This window comes from Dama dama, chromosome 11 (genome assembly GCF_033118175.1).
Source record: "Dama dama isolate Ldn47 chromosome 11, ASM3311817v1, whole genome shotgun sequence".
In the NCBI taxonomy this organism is placed as follows: domain Eukaryota; kingdom Metazoa; phylum Chordata; class Mammalia; order Artiodactyla; family Cervidae; genus Dama; species Dama dama.
Genome location: NC_083691.1, coordinates 91328225 through 91354552, shown reverse-complemented (window position 1 = coordinate 91354552; position 26328 = coordinate 91328225). Strand labels below are relative to the sequence as shown.

Genomic DNA, 26328 nt, shown 5'->3' with positions numbered 1-26328 from the left:
TCAGGGCTTGGCTTTGTGAATTGTGGGTGGGAGAGGTGGGGGTGGGGAAACACAGTGGGAACAAGCCAACAGCTGACTGAGGATTTTGTGGGAAGCCCCTGAGGAAGGTGCAAACCAATCCTCTAGGAGGGTCAGGCCTGCTGGGAGGCCCATAGGGAAAGAGAGACAGAAGGATGGAGGAGCAGGAGAGGGCAGAAAGCTGGACAAAGGGGTGGGTTGAAACTCTGCCAAGGGACCCTTTACAAAGTTGGTGCTGAATGCAGTACCCACTAAGGGCCCACTGCAAGGAAATAAGTAGAAAAGGGATTCTGGTAGATTCTCAGCTGCTGATAGCCAGAGGACAGGAGCGGGGCATTGCGGGGGGGCGGGGGGGCGGGGAATGCATTCTGGACTGCCTGGGGGCCAGGAGGGACCTCAGAGGGAGAGGTGTGAGCCAAGTAGAAAGGTACCTGGCATTGGCAGTTGTGCAAGGTACCATCCCTGGCAACTCTGCCCCTTTCGGACTCTTCCACAGTCCCTCGGGGCCAGGCCTTGGCCACCTCCTGACAGCTCTGGCTCCTCCAATTCCAGGCAGCTCCCAGAGTTCCTGCAGGGGTGAGGCCTGGCTTCTTGTCTGGGACCTCCAAGCATCGTGCACCCTCTGCAGGGAGAAGCTGATGGAGCTGATGGCCTCCCTGCCAGGGGGACCAAGTAGTGGAGGTGTGGTTCATGGTCAGACAGCCCCGGGTTCCCGCTCCAGTTTGGCCTCGGCATGACTGTGACTTCTAGCTGATCACTTCCTCCATTCACCCATTCATTCGGTCAGGTGTTTATGGAACATTTCCAGCAGCACTTTGGTGTGGCTAAGGCTATAAAATCAAGAACAGCATCGTTCGCTGGACTGGGGTAAGTACTGGAGAGACCAGGTGAGGAACGCACCCAGACTCTTCTCCACACGCCTCCCGGTGTCAGAGGGGCTGCTGCCCCGCCACCCCCCCCTCCACCTAGGCACAGGGCCTCCCTAGGAGGGTGGGAGGGGGAAAAAGGATGGGGGAGGGGTCTGTTCTCAAAGTGGTACTTTTAGGTCAGGGGCCGCCTGGTCTCTGGGGAATTTGCTAAGAGCCTCACTGGCCACGGCCGCCATCCGGACGGAAATCCTTGACTCTCAGGACAGACGCAAATCCCTCCTGGGAGCTGTTTGTTGTTTTTAGCTAGTTCGGGGTCTCAACTTCTGCCCAGCCCAGAGATCACTGACACTCCAGGAATGTGGCTTCCCCTGGCCCCATCCCCACCCACTGGCCCCTAGGGCCTCCCTCCTCCCACTCAGGCCATGGTTAGGAGGAGAGTCAGAGGGCCAGCAGAGGAAAGCAGTGATGAGTGACACTTTCCCAAGGCCCTGGGAGCCCAACCTCCTTTTCAGGATGGAGCCTCCCTCGGTCCCCCAGAGCTGCTGCTGCTCCTGCCATCTCACCCATCCCACTGCCCTTGATTAGCTCCCCAAACAGGAAAGACTCAGCATTCCCTGAAAGGCCTCACCCCCCAGGACCATGCTTCCCTCAGTACCAGATGTGTCTCTCAGGCAGTAGCCCAGAACTGTCTGTGTCTCACTCCGAGGAAGCTGGCGGCAGCCTGTCCAAGGTCAGAGCCTGGCTCCTTCTCGACAAGGACAGCTCCTCAACCGGAGCTAGGATCTGGAGACCCCACCTCGCTCCAGTTCCCTGGGCCTTGCAGAGGGGTGAAGAGAAGGAAGGAGAGAACAACATGGAGAAAGAGAAGGTGTACAAATGAGGAGATAGACATAGGCACCAGACACCCCTTGAAGACCCCCACCCAAATCCAGCGGGGAAATGAGGGCAGGGGGCTGCCATCAGTCCCCGGCTGGCTCTCAGCCTCTGCACACGTGTGCACGCAGAGGGACGGGCAGTAGAGCAGGGCCCTCACTCTTTTCCAGAGGTTAGCTGCGGAAGACACTGGAGATGTCAGTGAGCCAGCAGCTGCAAGGCCGAAGGCAGCTGGAGCCACCAGAGGCTTTAAGTAGGGAAATGGATATTCAGCCGTCACCGGAGCAGAGGGTAGTGTGAACAGGCAAGACTGCTGGGGGGGCCGGGGAAGAGACCTATGTGGCAGTCAAGGTGAGGGACAAGGGGCCTGGACCAAGAGGTGGGATGGGATGGAGAAAAGTGAGGAGGTTCAGGACTGCTCAGCTCCTGCTGATTCATGTGGAAAGGATGGCAGAGGACAGTCCAAGATGGCCCTGGATTCCTGGCTTTGTTAGTTGAGGACATAGAGAGTGGTGCCATTTCTCAGAGCTAAGGAACAGAGAAGGAAGAACAAATTTGCAGAGAAGATGATGCATTCTGTTCTGCAAGTTATTAGAGGTTCCTATGAGACAACCAAGTTGAGATGTCAGAAGTCAATTGGGAGTGCCTGTCTGGAGTTCAGGAGGCAGGGCAGGGTATCCAATCCCCCATCTATGTAGATTGGCATGTTGTCCATTTATTGATTCCCCAGTGGCTCAGACGGTAAAGAATTAGCCTGCCAATGTAGGAGACTGGGGTTCAGTCCCTGGATTGGGAAGATCCCCTGGAGAAGGGAATGGCAACCCACTCCAGTATTCTGGCCTGGAGAATTCCATGGACAGAGGGGCCTGGCAGGCTACAATCCATGGGGTCACAAAGAATCAGACACTACAGAGGGACTAACAATTTGACTTTTCACCTGGAGCTAAAGGAACAGAGGCAACCACCTGGGGGGAGCATGTAGAGGGAAAAGAGGAAGACCTGGGCAGGAACCTCCAGGGGTCCCCATCTGTGAGGACTGCAAAGAAGCTCAGCCCCAAGCAAGGGGTTGTGGGCTGAACTGTCTCCCCAGTATGTTGAAGTCCCAACCTGCAATATCTCAGAATGTGACTCCATTTGGAGGTACAATCCTTAAAGAGGTAATTAAGTTAAAATGAGATCAATTAGGATGGGCCCAAATCTCACCTGTATGACTACTGTCCTTATAAGAAGAGGAAATTCAGACAGAGTCACGCATAGAGGGAGAACACCAGGTGAACACGAAGACACCATCTGCAAACCAAAGAGAGAACCCTCCGAAGAAAACAGCCCTGCTGGCACTGTGAGCTTGGATTTCTAGCCTCTAGAACTATGAGAAAAAAAAAAAAGAAATTCCTGTTGTTTAAGCCACCCAGTCTGTGGTGCTTGTTGTGGCACCCCTAACAGACTAATACAAGAAGAAAGAGGAGGATGAGTGGTATCCCAGATGACAAGAAATGAGAATGCAAGTAGGAGAGGTTGTCCGGGTGTTTAATAGATTCTGACAGTTGAAGGAAAATGAAGACCGAGGTGTGCCTCTTGGAAAGACCTGGAGAGAATGGTCTCAGTGGAGTGTGATCATGGCCACAGATCTCCATGAGTTGAGAACTTAGCAGGACTCCCACTGACTGCCAGGATCACATGGGGTCAAGGGAGGGCTTTAGGAGGGAGACTCTTGGGCGGGTCAGCGCTCTAAAGGACGAGAGTGAAAGAGAGTGTGAAGGCAGGAAAGGGGAAGAACCACCCAGAAGTGAGGTCCCCAGGGTGGCAGGGAATGGTAACAAGGGGAAGAGGAGAGAACAGGTTGGGTGCAGGAGGTGTGGGTCTAAGGGCAGGAAGCTGGTGGGGCATGGAGGCTAGCTTCCCTGGCCCCTCCAGATCCACCCTGCAACCTTCTCCACCCACAGGCCATCCCAGGAGGCTGACTCATACAGACTTGCCCTCTGGCTCCCGCCACTGGGAGTCACCGGAAGGAGACTGGAGGATCAGAGGAGAGTGAGACTGGGGCTTTCCCCTCCGAACCCCCCTGCAGTCTGTGGGCCTTGTGCTCCTGAAGTCCATAGCTCCTGTTTGGGGCCCCTCCATCCAACTGTCCTCTTAGGCTCTGGCACTTGCTCCTGCGCTTGCTTGGCCTCTTCAGGCCTGAAGGCCACATGGGTTCCCAACTGTTGCTAGTCCTGGGGTCCTGCAACATCTCTTGTTGGTTTCCCAAAAGGTGTTAGTTCTCCTTTATTTAACTCTCCTCAAAGCGCTCCATTTCAAGAGACCATCTCTTTCCACTGGGCCCCTGGCTGATACGAAGGTGCTCCCTTCTAGTGCTTCTAGATGGAAGTAAGTTCCTCTGCTGAGGGTAAGGGGGGAAAGGGATTTGGGGGAGAACCTTGGGGAGAGGTTTGAGACACCCCATGGAGAACAGGAATGGACCTATAAATGGGGTGAAATCTCAGCGGAGGGGCGCCATGTAGCTCACTGGTCCGATGGTCTCACGGATTCAACTGCCAGGGCAGGTGGGAAAACGGGTTCAAGCAAGTGTGTGGTTTCTCCAGGCACAACTAAGGAACAGCAGGACCAGGGGATGTCAGAGAGAGGATGGAGGGGCCGTGAGGTGAGAGCATGGATGGAGAGGAAAATCATGTGAGTGACAGGAAAGAGCATGGGGTCTGAGAGGAACAGACATCTGAACGTGGGATTGGAAAGCAGGTGGGATTCTGGGCTCTGATTTGCCCAAAGAGTGGGTGGTGGTGAGGGACAAAGAGGGTGAGAGGTTGGGGTGCTGGATGGGTTGTCCGTGTAGACCCTCAGGTTTTGAGAGGAGGTTCAGGATGTCTGGGAGGACCAGGAGACAGGAGCCACAGTCTTTGACAAATGAGGGGGCTGACTGGGACCTGCAGCCAGTCACCCACACACGCCCCCATGGTCATAGTCACATGCAGCACGCCCACAGCCCCACCAGACACTCCCAGACACCCTCACACGCACTCACCCTCACACGCGCCCCAGACAGCAGATGGGGCGCTCGGTAATTGGTTAAACCTGTTCCCGATGTCTGGCTCCGCTCTGGCAGCGCCTGTCTGACGGGAAAGCTGGCTGGGCCCCGTACCGCTCAGCCTGCTGGCCTCCCTGCCCCTCCCCCAGGGGCTGCCCTGCACAGCGCCCCCAGAGAGGCCGGTGGGCCCCGGCCCGGCTCCCTTCCAGTTTATGAGTGAGGGTTCCACGAAGCCCCACAGGAAGAGATCCCAGCACCAGTAGGGAGGAGCCCAACCATGGCTGCAGAGACCAGAGGGACCAGGCCCGGAAAGTCCCAAGGATAAGGGGGCATGCCAAGATCATGTCCTGGACGGGAGGCAGCCGCATAGGCCACCAGACCTGAGGACAGCTCCCTGCGTCCCCTCCGCCTCAGCCACATGCCCCTGGGGTTCTCAAGGTGCTGTCACTAGAGGCCTGTGGACCTCCGTCGGCCCTGGAGGCCAGCCCAACCAAGGGCTGCGACTGAGTCAACTTGCCCAGGGAAGGCCTGTTGAACGGCCCTGTCCGGCCGGCCAGCCTTATCCTGATCCTCACCTCCGCAGGGCCCTGATCTCCAGGGGGAGGCATGGTTGGGGAAGGGAAGGGAGCATCATTCCTCCCTGCTTCTCCCCTTCCCGCTGCATCTGTGTCTCTTCGAGAGAGACTTTGGTTTGTTCCCTGGAGAGGGCCCAAAAACTCCCAAATTAGCAAACCTGGCAAGCCCACAGCTCAGAAAATAGTTCATCCTGATTCCATGTTTTTCAGGCTCACAGAAGCCTTTATTAATGAAGTCACAACACCAATATTTACCGTCTGCGGGGAGAGGCACAACATGGGGCATGGATGGGAGTGCGCGGGGACTCCCGCCCCGCCCCCCTGCAGGCCTGGCCCGGGAAGATTGGCAGGTTTCCTTGAGTCCTTTCCAGCCCTTTATGGGGATGACAGGGGTGCTCTGCTGTGATCTTCCTGCATCCCCTCCCCCACCAAGTGAGAGAGGAAGAGTTTACCCATTCCTCCACCCCTAGTGGGGCAAAAAAACAAAAAAACAATGCCTCCTCTTCTTACCTTCACCCCACCTGCACATACATGCTCCCCAGAGGTTATCCTACCTGTCCGGGAGTGAGAGTTCACTGTGAGATTCAACTTAGACTTAACCCAGGTTAGGACTTTCAGGCTGTGAGGGAAGCATTTTCCTGGTTGATGTTTGGGATGGAGGCATTGGGATGGAATGCGGCCCTTAGGTTTCTGGCATTGAGTGGACCCACAAGAGACACTGACAGGCCCCAGCAATAGGACCTTCTGTGCTTGGATCCCTTCGTGTGCCTCAAGCAACAAAGCTTGGCCTTTGACATCTTTTCAATGACTTCAACACTGATCAACCCCCCAGGACATTCTAGGTGCCAAGAATAGGATAAGGAAAGGCACAGCACAGGCAAAACCCCTAGCTTACTGGGCGACACGGATGACGTGGGTGAGACGGAGGCAGACGACACCAGGAGCGAAGGAGGAGAGGACGAGGGTGGGAAAGAAGGGAGCAGAGTGGGGGGCTTAGGACGGGGGCAATGTGCTCCTATTTGGGCTTGAGGAAGAGAGCCCTAGGCACAGCACAGCTCCTTTGAAGTGGGCCTCATCCTGGACATCCACACAAAGCTCATTATGCATCCCACTCCTCCCCTCCCCCCCCAAACCCCTGGGATCCATCTACACTGTGTCTCAAGGTAGAAGAAACCTTGGTTGTTGGCAAAGGTGGGTAGTCCTGGAGGAGAACAGGTTGGGTATGAGGTGCTGGGGGGTATGGGGTGCAGCAGACAGCTTGCTCATGGGTCTGCAGCTCAGCAGAAGTCAGCTGGTGGCATGACCTGGAACCAAAGAGAAGGCCCGGGCAGAGGGCGCAGTGAGGCAGGCAGGCGGGGGACGGACTGCCCCTGGTGTGGACAGAGGGAGGCAGGCGGGGCACGGACCGACCCTGGGTGGACAGCGGTGACAGGACAGGGATAGGAGTGGGGAGGACTCAGAAAGGCAGGAAGAGGCATCAGAGGTACCGGAGTAAAGGCGGGGGGTGGGGGTGGGGGAGCCTAGGAGGGAATGGCCACAAGATGGAGAGCCAGATGGGAGGCGTTGAGTTTGGCCACAAGGGGGTGGCAGTAACCATGGTTGGTGACAGTCTTCAATATCCGCCCAGTGGTGAGGCAGAGGTGGGGAGGAGGGGGTGGGGAGCACGTGGGAGATGGAGAGGTAGAGGGCCGTCTGGCCATGGTCAGGGCCAGAGGTACTGGATACAGGTTACAGATAGAGGTTTTCTCAGGCTGAAGGAAACCTTGCTGTGTGACAAGCAGGAAAGACAAGTGAACAAACTGGAGGCAGATGAACCAGAGCTCGGTGGGCCCTGCCTCGAGCACTTTCCCAGGCTGGAAGGCCCTAAGGCCCCAGGAACCAGGTGCAAGCTCGGCCTACAGCCCTGTCTCTGGAGCTTTCATCGACCCAGGGGGGCTTTGCAGGGACAGGAGAGCATCCTGGTGGGGCAGGACTTGGGGCAGAGGTGGTCAGCCTCTGGGAAGGGTGCCCCCTCTACCCAGCCCCATTTTCCCCTCGACTGGAGAAGTCACCACAGCTCCATGCATGGAGAAGTATGGATGCTCTCTCCTCCATGACCCACCTGGGCCTGATTCCCACCATTTATTAAGTTTGGGAAGACTTGAGCACAGCCTCCCTCAGAATACAGGGTGTTCCTTCTCTACGTCTAGCCTCAGTTTCTCTTGCTGTGGAGTTGGAGCTAGAGACCAGGGTCAAGCATCATCAAAAGAGAAGAGTCAGTGGATTGAGTCTCCAAGGCCCCGTCCGGATTCCCAGGCCCATTCCCCCTGTGGCTCTCGGAGCCAGAACCCACCACCCCAGGCTCACAGGCTCTGGGGTTGGAGCTGGATGCCCATGTCATTAAGAGAGAGACTTTTATTGTTCCCATAGGGAAGGGAGACACAAGGGGATCACTAAGAACTACAGCGGGTGCCTGCAAAATAAATTAAAACAGAAATTCGTCAAAACAAAAAGGAGATAAGAGAAATGGAGAGTGGCTGGGAGGCTGCGCTGCCCAGGTGGGCAGGCTCTCCAAGGAGAAGGTCGAGCAGTCCCGGGCCTCAGCCAGCCCACGTCTTGTCCCTCTGTCGGTGGCGGCCCCAGGCTCCGAGCCCTCCGGGGCCGTGACCTGAGGCCTCCACGCAGCCCGGCCAAGGAGTGGCCAGAGTCCTGCTGGGCCCACCGGTGGGGGGGCCTGGCCAGCAGCGCGTGGCACTTTGCCCTGGTGGGGTTGCGGCTGCCCACCCTAGTCATTGGAGGTGACGTCGATGTCCTCCCCGTTGGCCTGCTTCGTGGCAATGCGCCACCGGTTGATATGGTGGGAACCCTTCTTCTTCTGCTCCGACTCAGGCCCTTCCTCCTCCAGCTTCTGCCGCTTGTACTTTGTCCTCCGGTTCTGGAACCACACCTTCACCTGGGCCAGGGAGGGAGGGGCACAGGTGAGAAACGCCCAGGAAGCCCCCAGCAGCCACTCAGCCTTCCAGCTGGGCTGGGAGCCGGATGGGGAACCGAGACCAGGGTCGTCTCCTCTGGCTGGCGCCACCTGATGGGCCTGGAGGCCTTCCCTTCCAGATGCAAATGAGGGGGCCAGGGGCACTGTGGGCCTGAGACGGGCTGTTTTGCTGTCCCCTCAATAGAGGTGCGGAGAAGGCAATGGCACCCCACTCCAGTACTCTTGCCTGGAAAATCCCATGGACAGAGGAGCCTGGTGGGCTACAGTCCCTGAGGTCGGGAAGAGTCAGACACGACTGAGCGACTTCGCTTTCACTTTTCACTTTCATGCATTGGAGAAGGACATGGCAACCCAGTCCAGTGTTCTTGCCTGGAGAATCCCAGGGGCGGGGGAGCCTGGTGGGCTGCCATCTATGGGGTCGCACAGAGTCGGACACGACTGAAGCAGCCATCACATGGGTCTGGATGGCTGGTGTGAGCCCCACCCCCAGGGCAACCCCGTGCTCAGAGCAGCACCATGAAGAGGCAGAGCGGACACAGCTACTTAACCGGGAAGCACTGGCCCTGCCAAGGGCAGTGTCCAGGACAGCCGGAGCACTCTGAGGCCCACCGACCCCACTGCTCGAGGCTCCAACATCTCACACCATCTAGGTCAACCTGTCTCACAGGAGGAGCCTGTCTTAGTAATCTCAGGTAGAATCCTCCATCCCGCCCCAGAGGTGGAGCTAGATGGGTGGGGAGTCCTGGATCCTTGGGTGCCAGCTCCTCAGGGTAGTCTGGTCTGAAATCCACCAGTGGAGGCCTCATCCTCCTTACACATCAGGGTGTCTGCATCCACACCCAGTGCTCTGGACTTGCTGCCCCCACATCACCAGCCCTTGCAGCCCATCCAGATGTGGGAACAGGTCATACAAGGAATAGCTGGGAGAAATACCAGGGGACAGAAGTGAGCTCCTTCTTAAACACAGAGAGCCCCGCAGCTCGTGTCAGGCAGTAAGAGCCCTGACAAGGGGAGGGGTCAGAGGCCAACACTCTCCTGTGTGATGTGGAGGAAGGGTGGGCCCATGATGCTAAGCCCATCTCCTCCCGGAAGCCTCCCCAGACTCAGTCCCATATCTCATCATTCATCCCTTCTCCCTCCTCCTTCAGCATTTGCTCAGTGCCCAGCACATGACAGCCCTTAACATCCTCTCCTGCATGATCTGGGAGGATCGTCCTGGTCCTTAACTAGTTTTATAGTTTTAGTTCTTGAGGACTGTGGAGAAAACGTCACTTTGTCAGCTCCTCCTGACTACACAGTCCTTTTCTTGGCCTCGCAGCATCAGGCCAGACCAGATCACCCTCAGAGTTGGCGGGAGGGGCTGAGTGCTGATCATCTGCTGTGTTCGCTCCCCTCTCTGGACTTACGTCCCTCATGCGTAAGAGAGATGCTTTCTGGGGCCCTTTACAGCTTTAGGGCACCTTCTGGGCTTCTGTTCCACAGGGTACCTGGGGAAGGTGGTGCCAAGGGGGCAGGGTTATAAGGCATGGAGGGTTTCCAGAAATAATAGCACATTTAAAAAGCAAGTAGATGGGCTTCCCAGGTGGTGCAAGTGGTAAAGAATCCGCCTGCCAACGCAGGAGACATAAGAGATCAGGTTCGATCTCTGGGTTGGGAAAATCCCCTGGAGAAGGGCATGGCAACCCACTCCAGAATTCTTGCCGGGAGAATCCCATGGACAGAGGAGCCTGGAGCACTACAGTTCATGGGGTCACAGTACAGTTCATGGGGTCACACAGAGTCAGATACGACTGAAGCAACTAAGCACAGATGCAGACAATTGCAGTTGGAGTGACCCGCGGTACCCATACAAGTGGTGAGCGGTTAGTCATGGGTGTGGAATAATGGTGAGCACCTCGCTGTGGCTACAGCAGTGACTACGAAGGAGAGAACCTTGAATCCTGGGGTGGGGGCAGCTAAAGGCAATCCGCAGAAACACTACACAGATCTGTCCTGCCCCCTGAGAATCGGTGAAAAGCACGGGCCTTAGCCACAACGCCAGGCAGGGGCAGACAAAGCTGGGCTGGCACGAAGGCCCAGGGAGCAGCTTCGTGCTCAGGATGCCCCGCCTTCCCATTTTGCAGACATTCCCCTCTGTCCCCTCCATGGAGCCCAACCCAACCTGGGCTTCCCCAACAGCCCACATGCCCAGGGCTTCCATGGCGCCCTTGGTCCTGTCTGTAGGTTTCTGAGCCCTAGGGTAGGTGTGAGGACAGCCAGTGCTCGGTGCTACACAGAACAGACACACAGACAGGAAGACACATGGACACAGAACACACGGACATGAAGAGACCACTGGCCTTGGTGGCTGGAGTACGGGGAGGCCTCCTTCCTTCAATTCCAGGGCTGGATTCTTGCCTGCATGTCCCAGCTCAGATAGATGGGGAAGATGGCAGATGCTCCAGGGGCAGGGCTTCTGGATTCTGTGCCCACCTTTCCTCAGGCACAGGGCTGGCTGGGCCCTGGGTGGTTCTCGGCACAACCGTTTGGCAGCCAGCCTGGCCCCTGCCCCCCACCCTGGAGCCCACTGTGACTCTGCCAGTCCGTAGGCGGGTGAGCTCGCCCAGCCTCCTGTGCAAGGCGTGTGTGTGACTCAGGCCTGGATGCAGGGCTGGGGCGGTATTCCTGAGAGCCCCAGGGGCTGGCTGAGGGCTAAGCATGGCCAGCCTGGTGATGCACGATCCAGGGCAGCACCAGGGACACGGGGCCCCTTTCTGCACCTTCTGCCTCCCCCAGGCATTCCCAAGTCTCCTTCCAGAAAGGAGACTCATCTTTAGTGGGATAGGCCTAGCCTGCTACCCTTGCCCAGCATCACTGGCCCAAAGAGTGAAAGCTTCAGTGGTGGAACTTGGGGCATAGAGTATGTTTTCACACCAGGGACAGCTTCCTGGCAAACCCAAATGAAAAGCAATTCTGAATATTTTCTCCATGAAAACTACTAGGGTCAAGGAGGCAGCTCTCTAGAAACAGGGATGAAAACTCTCTTCCCAGGCAGCCTGGCTATCTTCCGGAGAACAGCCTTGGGCTGAGTGTCCAGATGCTGTTTACAAAGACTGTAATAACAAGGGGATGCTCATGACTTAGTAATATCAGCGAAAACGGCAGGATGCACAGTTTGGGCACAGTGTGATCACAACCATGGAAAAACAAAGCCTATGCATGGGGAAAAAAGACTAGAAGGAAATGTACCCAAAGTATGGGTGACTTGTCTTCTTTCCACTTTTCCGATTTTTCTTTAATGCTTACTTATAACAATTAATAGTAATTTTTTTATTTGGTAAAAGAAAAGGAACTGGGCCCAAGTGTGGTAAGAGTTAAGAATGATACCCCATGAACTTTCCAGTCCAGCCAGGCAAATCTGGGGTTATCCCAGAACTCCTTCTCTAGAGGACAGAAAACCTAGAAAGGAGTCAGGTTACATAACGTGGCTACCAGCTCATCGGGAGAGGCCTTAGGAGGCTGTACTTAGTCTGCACTGCCTCCCCCCAACACTGGCATGTTACCCACCTTTCTTTAAGCCCAAAGGCACACTTGGCTTTCTGACCGAGGAAGCCCTCACACACCTCTGAACCCTCTGGGTTTGGAGAGAGTTTCCTTGTGGCCTTCTAAGTCCCTGCCACACTCAATGTCTCTCAGTTTTTCTGATAAACAAGATCCTTCCAAGAGTCTCCACTTTTGTCCAAGTTATACCACCGGGAACTCTTACTTAGCCTTTGAAACTCTGTTCCCTTGGCCCTAGATGTGGCCCATTGCCTGTCTGCACTTCCTTAGTGCTTTCTCTGTCTCAGTGACAGTGGCTCCAGCAACGTATTAATTTGCTGAAACCTCTGTCTCCTCATCAGACAGTATGGGAACCTGGAGAACAAAAGTGGTGTGTTAGCTGGCTTTGGAGGCCCACTGGGCATGTTCCAGGTATGTTCAGCTGGCAGGGCAGAGGTGAAGTGACTAAGCCCTATGCTCTAGGAAAGAGGCACCTTGTGCCAACCTGGAAAACAGGAGAAAATCAATGGTAGAGGGATTGGACTCTTAACTGGAAAGGGTGTTTGGAAATTGCTGACTGCTAGAGAGATGGGATCCTTTCTTGGCTTACTTCAATGGTCACTTCTCTAAGAGGGTCAATTCCTAATTCTTTCAGCTGTGGATTGGATTAACCACTTCTAGGGGGAAGGTGGAGAGGAAGATCCATTGTTGAGGGGACAAGGGTCAGCTTGAATTAGGCTGACTGGTTGATTCAGGTGAAACTGGTATGGATAAATGAATAAATGAAAGAATGAAGGTATTAAAGCATTAGTGGACTGATCACTGTATACACTGATGAATGAAGATGTGCGTGAGTGAATGGACAAATGAGCTTACAAACAAGCAAACTATATAGCTCCAGCCAATGTTTCAGACTACCTTTGAATGAACCAGATCCCTTCTTTTCCACCACTCCCTAGTCTTAGCCCATCCTATCTGGGCCCCTGCACACTTTCAGGTGAATACTTGTCCTCTCCTCAAAGAGTTCACAAACTTCTATCCAAGGGCATTTGAGTCTTGTAACTCTGATACAAGACGTTTCTCCTTATGTCCTACTATTATCTCTTCTGTTTTAATTTAAGCCTGTGTCCTTCTATTCTATTTCACCCTCAGACACAGAGACACACCACTCTTTCTAGTCTGTCATCCTCAGACTAGACAGACGCTTGGAGACATTAATCATGCCACTCCTCAGCTTGCCTCCCTGCCCTCTCCACTGGGGATCCACTTCCTAACATTTGACCACGTGAACTGCTCCCACTCTCAAGGTCAAGCCCAATGCCATGCTAAGCGCACCCCTCACTCCCCCAAACTGAGGTTGCCTCTGGCTCCTCATCAGCCAGAGTCCTAACTCTTCCTAAGCTTTCTGGTTTCCTCCTCTCTCAGTCCACCCTGGATGCCGTCACTCTCAGGGAGACATCACAAGATTCGCCTGTCTTCTCAGGACCACACCCTGAGAGAACCACTCCAGCCTCCCTCTCTCTCCTGTCCTCCTGCCTCCCACTGGACTCCCGGACCTTCAGAGATGCAGAAGTTCTTGGAGAAGAGCCAAGACTTAGGGTAGGGATGAATCCATCTCAGAACACACAGTGAGCCAGTAATCTTTCCCAAAAATTCAAGTTCCTTGGATATCTCCCTTTTATCCATCCCCCAGAGGGAGATATTCCAGGCGGGAAGTCTTCTTACATGCCCCTCTGGGGAAAACCCATAGGCAGGTGACCACACACTTCTGCCTCCTAAGATCCCCCCACCCATGCTCTTGGGCCCTAAGAAGGTAGCCACACTCGATAGCTCCTGCACCATCTTAATCCTAAAACCTCCCCCTTTCTTCCCACCAGTCTAGACATCCCTCCAAGTCTCCATGGCTGTGGTCTTCCAGGAGCTTTCCGCCCACGTAACTCTCCCCTGACCTCCTCAGTCCACAGCTGTGGCTTCAATGGGACTCCAGTCACTCACCCCTGGCATGCCCCACCACTGTCTGAGGAATCTCCAAGGCCAAGAGACCACATTTCTGCATCCCTTTCCCTCACAATTCAGCTAAATTCAGCCAGGGTAGGTCAAGAAACACCTCCTGAACTGTCTGGAGTTGGAGGAACAGCTAGAAATACTGACCAATCCATCAGCTGGAGCAACCAAATGCTTTCTCTCCCTCCCCCTAAAACTAATGTGCCCCTCCCCGCACATGCACAGAAGTTCACAGAGGCGCTCCATGCCCTATGTACATATGATAGCACCTGACCTTTGGGCACTGATCACGCTAAGCCCACACGTCCTCCACATTATGGGCATACATATGTTCGCGCATGTGTGCGAAGTTGCTTCAGTCATGTCCAACTCTTTGCAATCCTACGGACCGTAGTGCTTCAGGCTCCTCTGTCCATGGGATTCTCTAGGCAAGAATACTGGAGTAGAGAAATGAACTAGGCAGAGCTCCCCAAGCAGGCAAATGGGATTTCAGTATTTGCCTCCCTGCTAACTGACTGTGTGACCTTGGGCCAGTTACTTCATGCCATGCCCTCCTCCAGGGGATCTTCCCGACTCAGGGATTGAACCCATGTTTCCTGCATTGAAGGTGGATTCTTTACTGCTGAGCCACCAGAGAAGCCTCATACATATATTACATACACTCATTACACACACACACACACAAGCTCACTCAAACTCCAGGGTCTAATCTGACCCAGGCCTGAGTCTGCCCCACCAGCCACCAGGATTGAGTCTTAAATGGGCTTCACCCTGGTCAGACCGCTGGGCTGCACTACAGCAGAGAGGAGCACAGAGCTACAAGGAAGAACTAGCCCTTACCCACGGCCCCTCCCTCCTCCTCCTGGATTAACCCACGCCATTAACTCCACTCTCAACCAGTTTAAGGCCCTATCCCAACTACTAAAAAGCTTGGGTTGCCTACCCACAGCATCCCATGCTAGAGCTTTGGGCATACAGATACCCCTGAACTCTGAACTAAGACCCACACACCACTCTGCTTAACCCTCCCTGAAGTTTTATCCATGAATTGGTAAATAAAACTCCATCACCTATGACTGATCAACAATCAGTTATGAAAGTGCAAGGGAATCACAGGAGCAGAGGGACAGAAAGGGAACAGTGATGGCAGAGAGTGAGGGGAATGACTGATAAAATTAGCATATGGATAAGTATAAGGTCAAAAGAAAACTGCCCACTCATTCAGTACATGTGTATGGAACATCGACTCCTTGCTGGTCACTGAACTGGGCCCTGGGGCACAGCAAGAAGAAGAAAGGCTCGCCCTCTGTCTCCCAGAGCTGAGATGCTCAGGCCTACTCTTCATCTGGATCACCCAGAGAGCTACTTTATAAACATTCCTGGGTCTCAGCCTGGAACTCCTGAGAACCTCCTGAGCAGGCTCTAGGAATTCGTATTTTAAGATTTCTTTGAGAGATGGATGCAACCAGTGTATAGTCTGACATTTGGCATGGCAGGTTATTAAACAATAGCAAAATCCTACATATATTATGATATGCAGGAGATATGCTGTGAGTTCTGAGAACCTGGAGGAGGGATTATATAGAAATACAGAGAAATAGAATATAGATAAGCCAGATGCTCAGGGCTAGAAAGAACCCTGGAGTTCATTTTATTCAACCTTACAGATCAGGAACTGAGGCCCAGAAAAAAAGACAAAGCAAGAGTTGATGAGATGATAACCATTATAGACATATGCATATACTGTCAGCTGCTAAAGATCTATAGAGATGGAAGTTTGACATGGATGGTAGATATATAGAAGGTAAAACAGAGTAGATGATAAAGAGATAATCAACAGTTGGGTAAACAGGAATTATTGTTCAGAGAAAAGATAGAATTAATAATAAATAGGAAATATAAATTAACCAGCTTTGTGGAGGCAATTTAATGAGAGTAGACAGAAGTACATGGCTAGATATAAAATAGCTATCTGTTAGGAACAGAATAGAGAGCTCTGAGAGACAAATATAGATATTGACAGTAGAAATAGATGTCAGGGGGCTGATGGGAATGATTGAAGCTTGACAAATAGCTGATAGTTAGATTTGACAGGTAAGCTTGCCTGGCAAATAAAGCAAGATGGATAGATAATTAGTTAATTATATAGCCTAGATCTCAATGATAGTTACAAAAGGGACAGAAAGCAGCTCTGCTGATGAAAAAGACTGAACTAAGAATCAGTAATTCCAGGTGTAGATCTTATTATAACAATAACTTGACATATTACTTTCAACAAAGGGAAGAGAAGTACTGGGGGTGATAATTAATATTATTTGAGTTCAAATTAGATATCTTTTGATCCTTAAACCTATTTTCTGGATGATGAAACCAGAACTCAGAGAAGTTGAGTAACTGGCCCAAGGTTACACAGTTAGCAGGGAGGCAAATACTGAAATCCCATTTGCCTGCCTGGGAGCTCTGCCTACTTCATTTCTACATCTTAAAGGCCTAACCTGGAAAGAAAGGATTCTACAAGGAGATTTCTCAGGCTCAAATATTGCACAGTTCTATTATTTTGTTTGTTTCATATGCTTAAACCATGCGACAAGAATAGCCATGAGTTTTGATAGTTAACAAAGCTGGATCCATTTTATTTTCTATCTGGTTTTCTTTTAAATATATGTTTAAGCACATTCTAATAAAAATGAGAGGAAACAATCATTAGGTTTACTAACTGGCATTGTTAGGTCCAAATATTGACAGGTAGATAAGTTCAGTTGAAAGAAGGTCAATTAAAAATGCTCTCACTGAACTAAAAAGATGGAAGTTTAAAAACAATGACATTATTTCAACAAGTGTTAATCTGTGGGTCGTGGACATAAATGGTTTTGTTTTCTTACATTTCTGCAATTACTTTTAATAACTAATACTTTTTAAATGAAAGTAACTATAAATACCATTCCTGAACTGACACCTTGTTTTAAACAAAAATTTTAAAACATTTGCAAAGAGGGAAAAGTGGGTGTTATTTTATTAACTTGTTTTTCAAAAATACCTTCTTTTTAAACGTTTTAAAAATTTAAGTCCGTTTTTTTGTGAGCTTGATCTCCGCAGTTAGAACAGACCGGCTAGCAAATCTGAAAAAGCCCGGGCCCTGCAGCAGAGACAGGAGCAATGCATTAATGAAATAAGGCATCAGATAGGTAGGACAAAGATACCAACATGCGTTGTGAGCAGGAAAGAGTGAGGTCGGGGCTGGGGACGAAGTTGGGCTTGGACTCCCACATGAAGTCTTCTATCTAGCCTCACTGCTACCCAGGAGACCCCAGGCTGCACACACACCTCACCCCCGCCCTCAGCCCGGCACCATCTCTCTATCAGGACTCGGGTGGAGGATGGTGGTGTGAGAGGCGAGCAGAAAAAGGAGCGGAAGATGAAATGCCGGCGGCGGGCGAGAGCTGCTGGGCCGCCAGCCGACCTCTCTCTTTGCGAATCTGGAAGCTGTCGGGGACGCGAGGGAGTTAAGGTCTCGCAAAGCCTACCCAGTTACAGAAATCCGCCTCCAGGGCAGCAACCAGCCACCCCAGCGCGCTGGACTCCGGGCGGACGGAGAGCTTAGCGGTGCTTCCAGACAACATTTATTTATGGCAAAATCTTTACTTACAATAAGGACAAGTCTGCCTCCCTATAGTTCCCTTCTAGTTCTTTAATTTTTTTTTTATCAATTACAAAAACACTACGTGGTGATTGTAATTTCATCTAGTTCAAATCCCTTCAATGCCGTCGGAGTTTATTCCCTCCCCAACTCAACAGCCCTTCAAGTGATGAAAACAGGCCCTGAATACCAGAACCTACTTTCCCACCGTTTCCAGGTCCCGCCGACGCCCGCGCACACACTCCACCGTTTCAGCGCGGTGCCAGCCTGCCTGCGCTGAGACCGGGGCCGGCCTCGGACCCCGGGCAAGGGCGCGCACTCCCGGCTAACCTTCTGCTCTTTGCAGCCCGGGGACCCGTGGTCTTTCTCGCCACCGCGAGGCCTTCGCCCCCGTCGCCCCTGCACGGCAGCGGAGCCAGTACGGGACAGGCCTGAGCACCTCACACACCTCCGAGCGCCCCCAGAACTGTGGCGGGAGAAGGGCGGCCGCCACCGCAGGGCTGAGACGACACCAGAGGGCCCGGGCGGGCGCGGAGTGACCGCGGCCTCAGTGTTCCGCGCTCGGCCGGCTCCCGAGGGCGCCCGCCGCCTCCTGAAAGCTGGCCCCTCCCGTGGGCTGTGTGAGCCGGGTCGGAATAAGGTTTGATTCCAGCCTCCGGGTAGGTCCTTAGTACTTAATAAAAGTCCTGTGGCCCCTTCGAGGCTGTACGCAGTCGGAGGGAAGACAGTCATGGCGGGAGCGCCGCAGGGGTGGCGGGAGGAGACGGGGCAGGCTGAGGGGCGAGGCCGGCCTCTCGGGCACCCGCCCGGCCCACCTCCACCTGGCCCCCGGGCGCAGCTTGGACCATTCATTACCTGCGTCTCGGAGAGGCTGAGGCTGCCGGCCAGCTGCTTCCGCTCGGCGCCCACCACGTAGTGGTTCTTCTCGAAGGCACGCTCCAGCCGCAGCAGCTGCGAGGGCGAGAAGGCCGTGCGGATCCGCTTGGGCTTGCGCGCGAAGGGGCCGTGCAGAAGCAGCCCGTCCTGGGGCACGTCGCTCGCTGTGGCCGCGTCGCCGACGGCAGATACAGACAGAGAGAAGGGCACCGTGAGCTGCGGCCCGGCCGCCCGCGAAGCCAGCCAAGCTCGGCCCTCGCGCCTCGCTCGCACACGCCCCGGAGCGCGCCGCTGCACTCTCCCACCCTTGACACACGCACACCCACGTCTCCTCTTTCTCTTAAGTCCACTCCTTTCCCCGATACCTCCTCTTGGCTGAGAGTTATCGGGTCAGGGGACGCCCGGAATCGCAGCGCTGCGGGTCACTGTTGGGCCAAGAGGCGGGCCGGGTCTGGAGAGGCGCCCAGTGCCTGAGCAGCCTAAGAGGCCAAGGGAAGCTCTCTTTGTCTGGTATGCCCCGTCGCGTCTCCCTCAAAGTGGACCAGGGGTAGAGACGGGGCTGGGTGTCAGGAAAGTGGCAAGGGGCCCAACCTGGCTGTCAGGCATTCCCGTACCAAACGCAGATTCAAGAACTGAGAGTATCTTAGGAACTCTCCCTCACACCTGCTTAAACCAGCCTTGCAACTAAATGCTCAGGCTACTAGCCCATAGAAAATTCCTGCCAACAGGCGGAGGCTCTGCCTTGCAAGTGGTAAAAATAGGCCAGGGGCCAGGTCAAAATCCAGACAGCATCTGGAGGTCTCAAGTTAGGTTACTTCTAACCAATATCCCACCTCTCTCCCCCCAGGTCTTCAGATAAAATCCTCTTCCTGCAGACTTACTGCTCTCTGGTGGAAAAAGACCTTGCTTCATCCCTGAATAATCTCCTGCTGAAGAGACAAGTGTATAAATAACTAGATGTCATCTTTCTCCCTAATAGATATAGATATATTGGTTTCTGCATGGGCGTATGTAAATATATGCTCCAGCCTCCCTACTGTCTTTTTCTCCTGTCTACCATACAGGATTTTCAAAGAGTGTAACAGTCCCTTGGCAAATGTTGGCCATCATGGGGACTCAGCTGCTACATGCAGGAGAAGGGGCTGACATTGGGCTGAAGAGGGCTGAGGTAGTAGGGTCAGGAACTACAAAAGCTGGAACAAGCTTCCATCCACAGCCCCAGTCTCAAGGAATCCCCCCACTAGGCCCTCATACAACCTCTGGCTTGGTTGCACACGCTAACAAGACTGGAAGCAGGCCCTGACACCATCCGTGGATTCTCAGGCAGTGGCGCATACCAGTACCCCAACCCACCAAGAATGCAGAGCACTACATGAAATGTTTTGACAGTTAGCAGTTGAGATTGACTGATCCAATTAATTTCTTCAGAAATGGCCACTGGTTTGACTCAATTTGATTTGTTGTTTTGTTCTTAAGACAATTGTTTGGATAATTCAGTTGAGCTCTCCCATCTCTGGAAATATCTCTGTAAGTGAGGCAAGGACGCATAATTGAGATGCTGTTGCTACAACTCTCCAGGTAACTGTTCATGTCCCTCTTCTGGTGGAAACTGCCTGACCTGATTTCTTCCAAGTCTGTGGGCTTTGGACATCTACATAGGAAAACTTGATTGCTGGGGTTTTCTGGGTAACAGCGTTGCCTAGGAATGAGTGGCCAGTGCCTGGGCGGGGAAACAGAGTCCCCTGAGAGGGAACAGCTACTAACTTCCAGTCGCCTTATCCATTCCAAGTGACTGAATCTGTGCTGCTACAAAAGTGAGTGGGATCACATCACAGGAAGATGGAGGGGTCGGCGGGTGGGGGACACCCTGCCCACTGGGTCCTTCAAGGTGGGGGAAGATTCTCAGGCCTGACAGAAGGAAAAGTTTAGCTTGTGGTGATGGAGGGGATAGATGATTAGGGGAGGTAGTCTGGCAGAGACGGGTAGGAGGGAGAGAAAGGAGGAGAAGGATCCAGGTGGGGGAAAGGATTACAGCCTCAAGTGCGAGCCAGTGTGATGAGGCCAGAGAAAGGTGGGAGAGGTGGGTGGGAAGCAAACACTCCTTGCTGATGTTAAAATAAATTGCTTCAAAAACAATAGCATTCTGAGCTCAAGTCAAATACCAACAGTGGTTTTCTCTGGACAAATGAGCTGGAGAGGGAGAGAAAGCCTAGCACACCCCTGTGGTCACAGGGTTTGGCCTCAGCAACTTGACAGGGCCCAGGCTGGTCAGAAATGAAGTGGCAGTGTGGAGACACCCTCGATTTGTGAGTGAATGGGATGCAGAAGTGTGAAGGGTAGTGTGGGGCTGAGAAAGCAGGACTGCAGCCTGCCTCAGTGTGTGATTTGACGGGTGTTTTATAATTCCATGCTGTGTGTTGGTCACTTGTGCGGTAGAGTTCTCTGTGTTTATCTTTATAAACCCAAAGTGGAGGATGGAAACAACAAGCTTCTCTGTCCTGACACATAGGACCATTCGGCTCAAGTCTGGCTATTTTAGGGGGAAGATAGGATGCTTGGGGTCCTCTTCAGCTGGGGAGAGAATAGCAGCAGTTCATTGTAACCCCCCAAAGGGGCAGATAGCATGTATCCTGTAATCTGTGTGTGCATGTGCAGAAACATAGAAGTCCTGACCCAACCAAGAAGAAGCAGAGACCAGGAAAAACTACTCAAGATGCTGATTACTGATGTAAAAGATATGATTTCAAAAGAAGCAGGGTTTTTTCCTGTAAGGAAGAATATGTTTAGTACAAAATCAACCATCCTGAGAAATTGAGTAATAGTTTCATGTTTCTGTAAGAACCAGGGTGGTGCCTATGAGCCTGGGCCGCTCTCACTCTGATCTGTGGAGAAGGGACCTCAACCGTCCCTACCTTGGCTTCAGTCTGCCTTAATTGGACCACAAGGGCAGAACAAGCTCTGGGACTGGGGTTGCGGTGTGGCCTGTTTAGAGACAGTAGTTCTGGGCTGTGAGAGTAGGCTGTCAGTTTCAGGCAAGGACAAGGTGGAAAAGTGGAAAGGGGCTGGCTGAGTCTTCCCTGTAGCTAGTAACTGAACCCCACTCTGCCCCGTTTTCCTCCAGCCTCTCTCTGCAGGTTCCTTTAAGGCAATGGCTGGGAACTAGCAATCGACGTTCCCAGGACTGACTGAGGTGGCAGGAACTGGGAACTAGGGATTCGAAGGCCCGAGGCCCAAGCTGCAGTGCCTCCTGGAGATGCTGTGGCAAGCTGGGGGCTCTGGGCCGGATGGCGAGGCGGAGGGGCCTGGGGCTACGAGAAGGAGAAGCCCGCCGGGGAACGGAGATAACCTATTCCCCCCTCCCCCTGCCGGAACAAAGGCTCCCTTTGAAGCACCGGCCCATTACCACCACCAGTCCCGAGGGCCTAATCTCCACCGCCCCCTCCCGACGCAGCTTCCCGGCCGGGAAAGTTCCTGCTGTCCGAGGGAAATAGCACCGAAGTGCGGCTAACTCGCTGTCTCCTCCAGCCCCTCCTCTTCAGGCCTCGAAAGCCGCCTCCGGCTTCGGAGTCCCGCCGCCTGATCCCGGCCATTCCGCACTGACTTTTCTGCCAGCGCCTTGCTCAGCGGAGAAGCCGCTACCCTGCGCGCCGGGACCTCCCTGGTGGAGAGCGCTGCGCACAGAACGCAGACGTTTTCCTTTTCGTTCCTGTAGGGTTTCGCTTCTTGCATTGAAACGGGGATGAAATGAGCATCGCGGAGACCCGGTTCTCTAGAAAACGCGGCGCCGGAGGGCCTGAAATGACTCGGCTCATATCCCCGAGGGCCCCCGAGGACGCAAGGACGCCCGGGCCGCAAGGCGTCTGCCCCGACGCTGACCAGCCCTGAAGCCAAAACCTCTCAAAATTAAAAAAGTCATTCCGTGCCCAACGGATTCTCGTGTTCAAAAATGCGACCACGTTTGGCTCCGTCTCCGCGTCCAGACACAGTTCTTGGGAGAAAAATGCAACCGTTTTTGCAACTAGACAACGTGCCCGCCGGGGCTGAAGGCTCAGGGAGCGGCGTCGATTTCCGAGAGGATTTTTGCCGAGGATTTATTCACCCTCGTCTGACTGGGGATGCTCAGAGCCGGAGCTGGATCTCTTACAAGGCGTTCCCGACCCTTGGTGCCCCGGCCCTCGAACCCTAAAAGCCGGTGTCGGCGAGGTCAATGGCGGGAAAGGAGGCGCGGAGGGCATGGGGCGGCCGGTCTAAAGCCGAGGGCGTCGCCGGGGAGGCCATCTCGGAGTGAGCAGAAACCACAGGGGTCAGGACCGGTTCTGTCCTCTTCTTCGAGCTCCTGTCCCTCCTCCGGTCTGCTAACCGCCGGTCCCTCCGCCGCCCCAGCCGGAGGGTTCACAAACAGCCGCGACTTTCAAATTGGCCTGCAGTCGCCAAGTTTAGAGACCGGGGACCCAGCCCACGGAGGACTGAGGTGGTTTGCTCAATTTAAAATAATACTTAATTTTATCAGTAAACATTTATTTTAATTGACAGACTTCTTTCCCATAGCGGCTGACACTATAGGCATTTTTTGTTGTTGTTCCGGATGATTTGGGCAAATCTTTGAAATCCCCAGAGCAGACAAGACTTTCCACAAAAATTCTTGCTCAAACAATTACATTACCTTATTTTGTGGGATCTGCTGGGCCAGTATCTATTAGCCAGATGGGACTCAGAAAATTGTCTGACAAATTGGGGTGGGGAAAGCAGCTTTCCATGATACAGTTAAACAGCTATAGCCAAAGCTTCAAGAGGTCATTTTCTTCTGTTATCTAGATAATTGTACCAAATACCCAATTTATTTTGACTGTGTAGATCCAGTTTACCACCAGATCAGCTCCAGGAGCAAAGCTCTAATCACGTCCTTTTCGTTTGTTTTGCTAAGAGCCAGTTTACCTACTTCTGAGTCAGGTCTGAGTAAGGCTGAGGTCTGGTCTACACTAACAAAATAAAACTGAAAACTAAACCAATTACGGCACAAATTAAGGCCATTCCAAAAAAAAAAAAAAAAGTGAGGGGGGGCGCAAGAAGAAAGAAAAGAAAAGAAAAAACCAATAAATTCAAAGAAGAAAGCGAACTCCAACTAATGGAACTCTTTGCTTGGAGAAAGTCAGACCACTGAAACCTCTGTGTGTGTGTGTGTGTGTGTGAGAGAGAGAGAGAGAGAAGTGGGGGATCTTCCTTACCAATCCTATTGCCCAGTGCGGACTAGGGGGCTCAGACTGCCTACGACCTTAACAGCCCTCTGCCCCCGCCCCCTGCCTGGGAGGACTGCAGTCGGTACCCCAGCAGCCTGTAGGTTCCCGAAGTCCGCGAGAGTCGCGGGAAGCCGGTTTGCTTTGGCAAACCTTCCCACCCTGGGTCCGAGAGGCAGGTGTGACTTGGAGAAGTCGGGCCGAGGTTGCCGAGAAACATCCCCAAACAGAGGAGCACTCAACACTGAACATTAACTCTCCAGTTTCCCCTCCCTCTGCCCTTTCTTCCCACAGAATCGGGACAAGCAGGTGGACTTTCCCCTGTCTCCTTGGCCAGCGAAGGCGGGTCCCTGGGAGTTGGTTGTGGAAGTGCGAACCTAGTATGGTCCCAGGTCCAGCTGGGTCAGAGGGAGGGCGGCCGACGCTGAGTTCTCTGGGATGGGACTGGCTCAGCCTGGAGACAGTAAGGCAGGCCGCAGGGAGGACCAGGAGAAGCTCCAAGGATGCGTCCGGGCTTGGCGTCCGGACTGGCATCAATCCTGGAAAAGCCTGGAGGTCCCAACCTGGTTCTCTGGGAGGGAACCCAACGCGGCAGAAGAGCGAATGGATCTGGCGCGGCACTTCCCTGCTTAGGAATCGGCCTCTGTGGACCCGCAACCTTTTCTGACACAACTTCTGAATGGCCCCGGACGCCCCCGAGCCTCCCCCGCGCCTCCGCAGCGCGGGCGCCGGCCGGCCGCCGAGGCGGGCACAACGTGGGCACTCACCCTGAAAGCGGTGGCCGAAGAAGCGGTTCCGCAGCACCCAGGGATAGAAGTGCAGAGGGTCCCGGTGCTGGGCGCCGAAGAAGGAGTGCGGGGGCTGCAGCGGGGAGGCGCCCAGCTGGTGCGCCGGGTGCACGGTCAGCGCGTGATGGTTCATGGCCTCGGGGAATACGAGCTCGGGACCGCCGTAGAGCGAGCGGCCGGCGCCCGCGGCGGCGGGGAAGCCGCTCACGAAGGCCGCTTCGGCTGCGCTGGGGTGAGGATAATTGAGCGCCGTGGGCCGGAGCGGCTCCTCCGAGGCGGCCGCCGCCAGGGGATGGGAGCCTGCGCCCGTACCCCCTCCAGTACCGCCGTCCTTGGCCACCAAAGACTCGATGGTAAAGCCGCGTTTGGCTGTGGGCTGGAACATGGTCGCGGCCGCCAGAGCCGAGCGAGGCACCCGGGCTCTGGGGAGCGCTCCGCGTCCTGGCGCCGCCGCCGTGCGGGGTGTGCACCCAGCCAGGCACATGCACACACACCAGCACCCTTCACCTCCCCCGCCCGCCCGCCCGCGCTCAGCCCCTGCCCACAAGCCAGGCGCGGTGCGGCGAGGGGCGTGAGAGCCAGCGAACGCGGAGTCGGGCCACGGCGCGAGGCTAAGCGCGCCGGCCTCTGCGGCCAAGCGGGCAGCTCCCGGCGCCGGCACCGGCGCGGGCTCCGAAGGAGGCTGTGAGCTGCCTCTACCGCCTGGGGACTGAGCCCGGCCCCTTCCCTTCCGAGTCCTGCCAGGACCGACCCCCGCCCCCGGTCCTCCCAGCACTGTCCTGCCTGGCCTCGGCCACCGCGCTGCTAGGCGAGAGTTAGCGGGCACCTGCCCCGCGCTCGCCCATTGGCCGCCGCTCACCTGCCCCAAGGTGGGGGGCGGGGCGGGGCGGGGCGAGGGACCGCGGGAAGGGAAAGGAGCCAGCAGTCGGAGGCAAAAACCGGACTGGAGCTTGCGCGGGGCGAGCTAGGCCTCTTCCTCCTCTCGCGTCTTCTCGCATCTCTGCCCTTTAGCTGAGTCTGGCGGCAGCCGTAAGCGTCTCCACCCAGGCCGGAGCCGAAGGAGGTGTGTGAGGGGTGAGGGGTCTGGGGCTTGGGAGGATCTCCAACCCCACTCCCCAGTGTGCAAATCAGTTGAACCCTCTCCAGTTCGTCCCGGGATGTCGTTTCAGTTCTCAAATAACTTGAATTCGAGTGCAATGTGGGTGTTTGGGGTCCAACGAATAAATTCTCCTGAGAACTTGTTCCCCTGGCCTCAAGGATCCTCAGGATCCATCGTCCGTCTCCTGGGACGCAGTCTGAAGCCGCGGCCTTGCTCCTGAGGCTTCGCGTTTTCTGGGTGGTAAGGGGGACAGCTTCCGAAAGCGGACACTTAGTTATTTTCAGAAGAGGCCAGGCCAGGGAAAGCGCTAGAGGAGCTGGCGGAGTGGTCACCCAGACGTCTCAAGCTGCAATTCTCCGGGCTTGGAAGCAGGTCCTTGGCCCAGCCACGAGCATTGCGACCGGCTCGCAGGGCCATCTGCTTTCCTCGTCTTCTCTGATTGCGGAGCTTAGGTGCAGGCGGTCCAGGACAGGCCGGGGTCTTGAAGACACTGTCTTACGTTGGAGGTGGCCGAACAGTCCACAGCCATCGCCTAAGACCCTCCAAGAAGACACACAGGCCATCCCGGGACCGTAGCGGCCGCCTGGCTTCCTCCGACCCTCACCTTCCACTCGCGAACGCGGAGCAGCGGACTACTCTGCTCCAGCCAGTTTCCATTTCGTCCACTGATTCGTCGGGGATGAGAGGGCAGTTGGGAAGGAGAACCAGTACTCAGCAAACTTTTCCACCAGGGCCTTCCAGGCCGCAGGAAAACACAGCATCCAGGCCTAAGAGGACACAAGGCAGTGATGGGGAGGCTGGGACCCGCACCCTGCCCGTGCACTGCGGAAGCGGATCTGCTTC

General features: G+C 54.6%; 1 protein-coding gene across 2 annotated transcripts; it reads right to left on the bottom strand.

Annotated features, from left to right (window-relative positions):
• Positions 1 to 8104: 8104 nt before the first annotated feature.
• EMX1 (empty spiracles homeobox 1) lies at positions 8105 to 24870 on the bottom strand. Of its 2 annotated transcripts, none has more exons than XM_061156318.1 (3): positions 24366 to 24870; positions 18344 to 18528; positions 8105 to 8289 (listed from the first exon to the last, which is right to left on the bottom strand). In XM_061156318.1, the coding sequence occupies exons 1-3, from the start codon at positions 24868 to 24870 to the stop codon at positions 8122 to 8124; spliced, it is 858 nt and encodes a 285-aa protein (XP_061012301.1). In that variant the 3' UTR covers positions 8105 to 8121. The 2 variants fall into 2 exon arrangements, with proteins under 2 accessions (XP_061012301.1, XP_061012302.1); XM_061156319.1 differs by having other exon boundaries at positions 18344 to 18524; positions 24362 to 24771.
• Positions 24871 to 26328: the final 1458 nt, after the last annotated feature.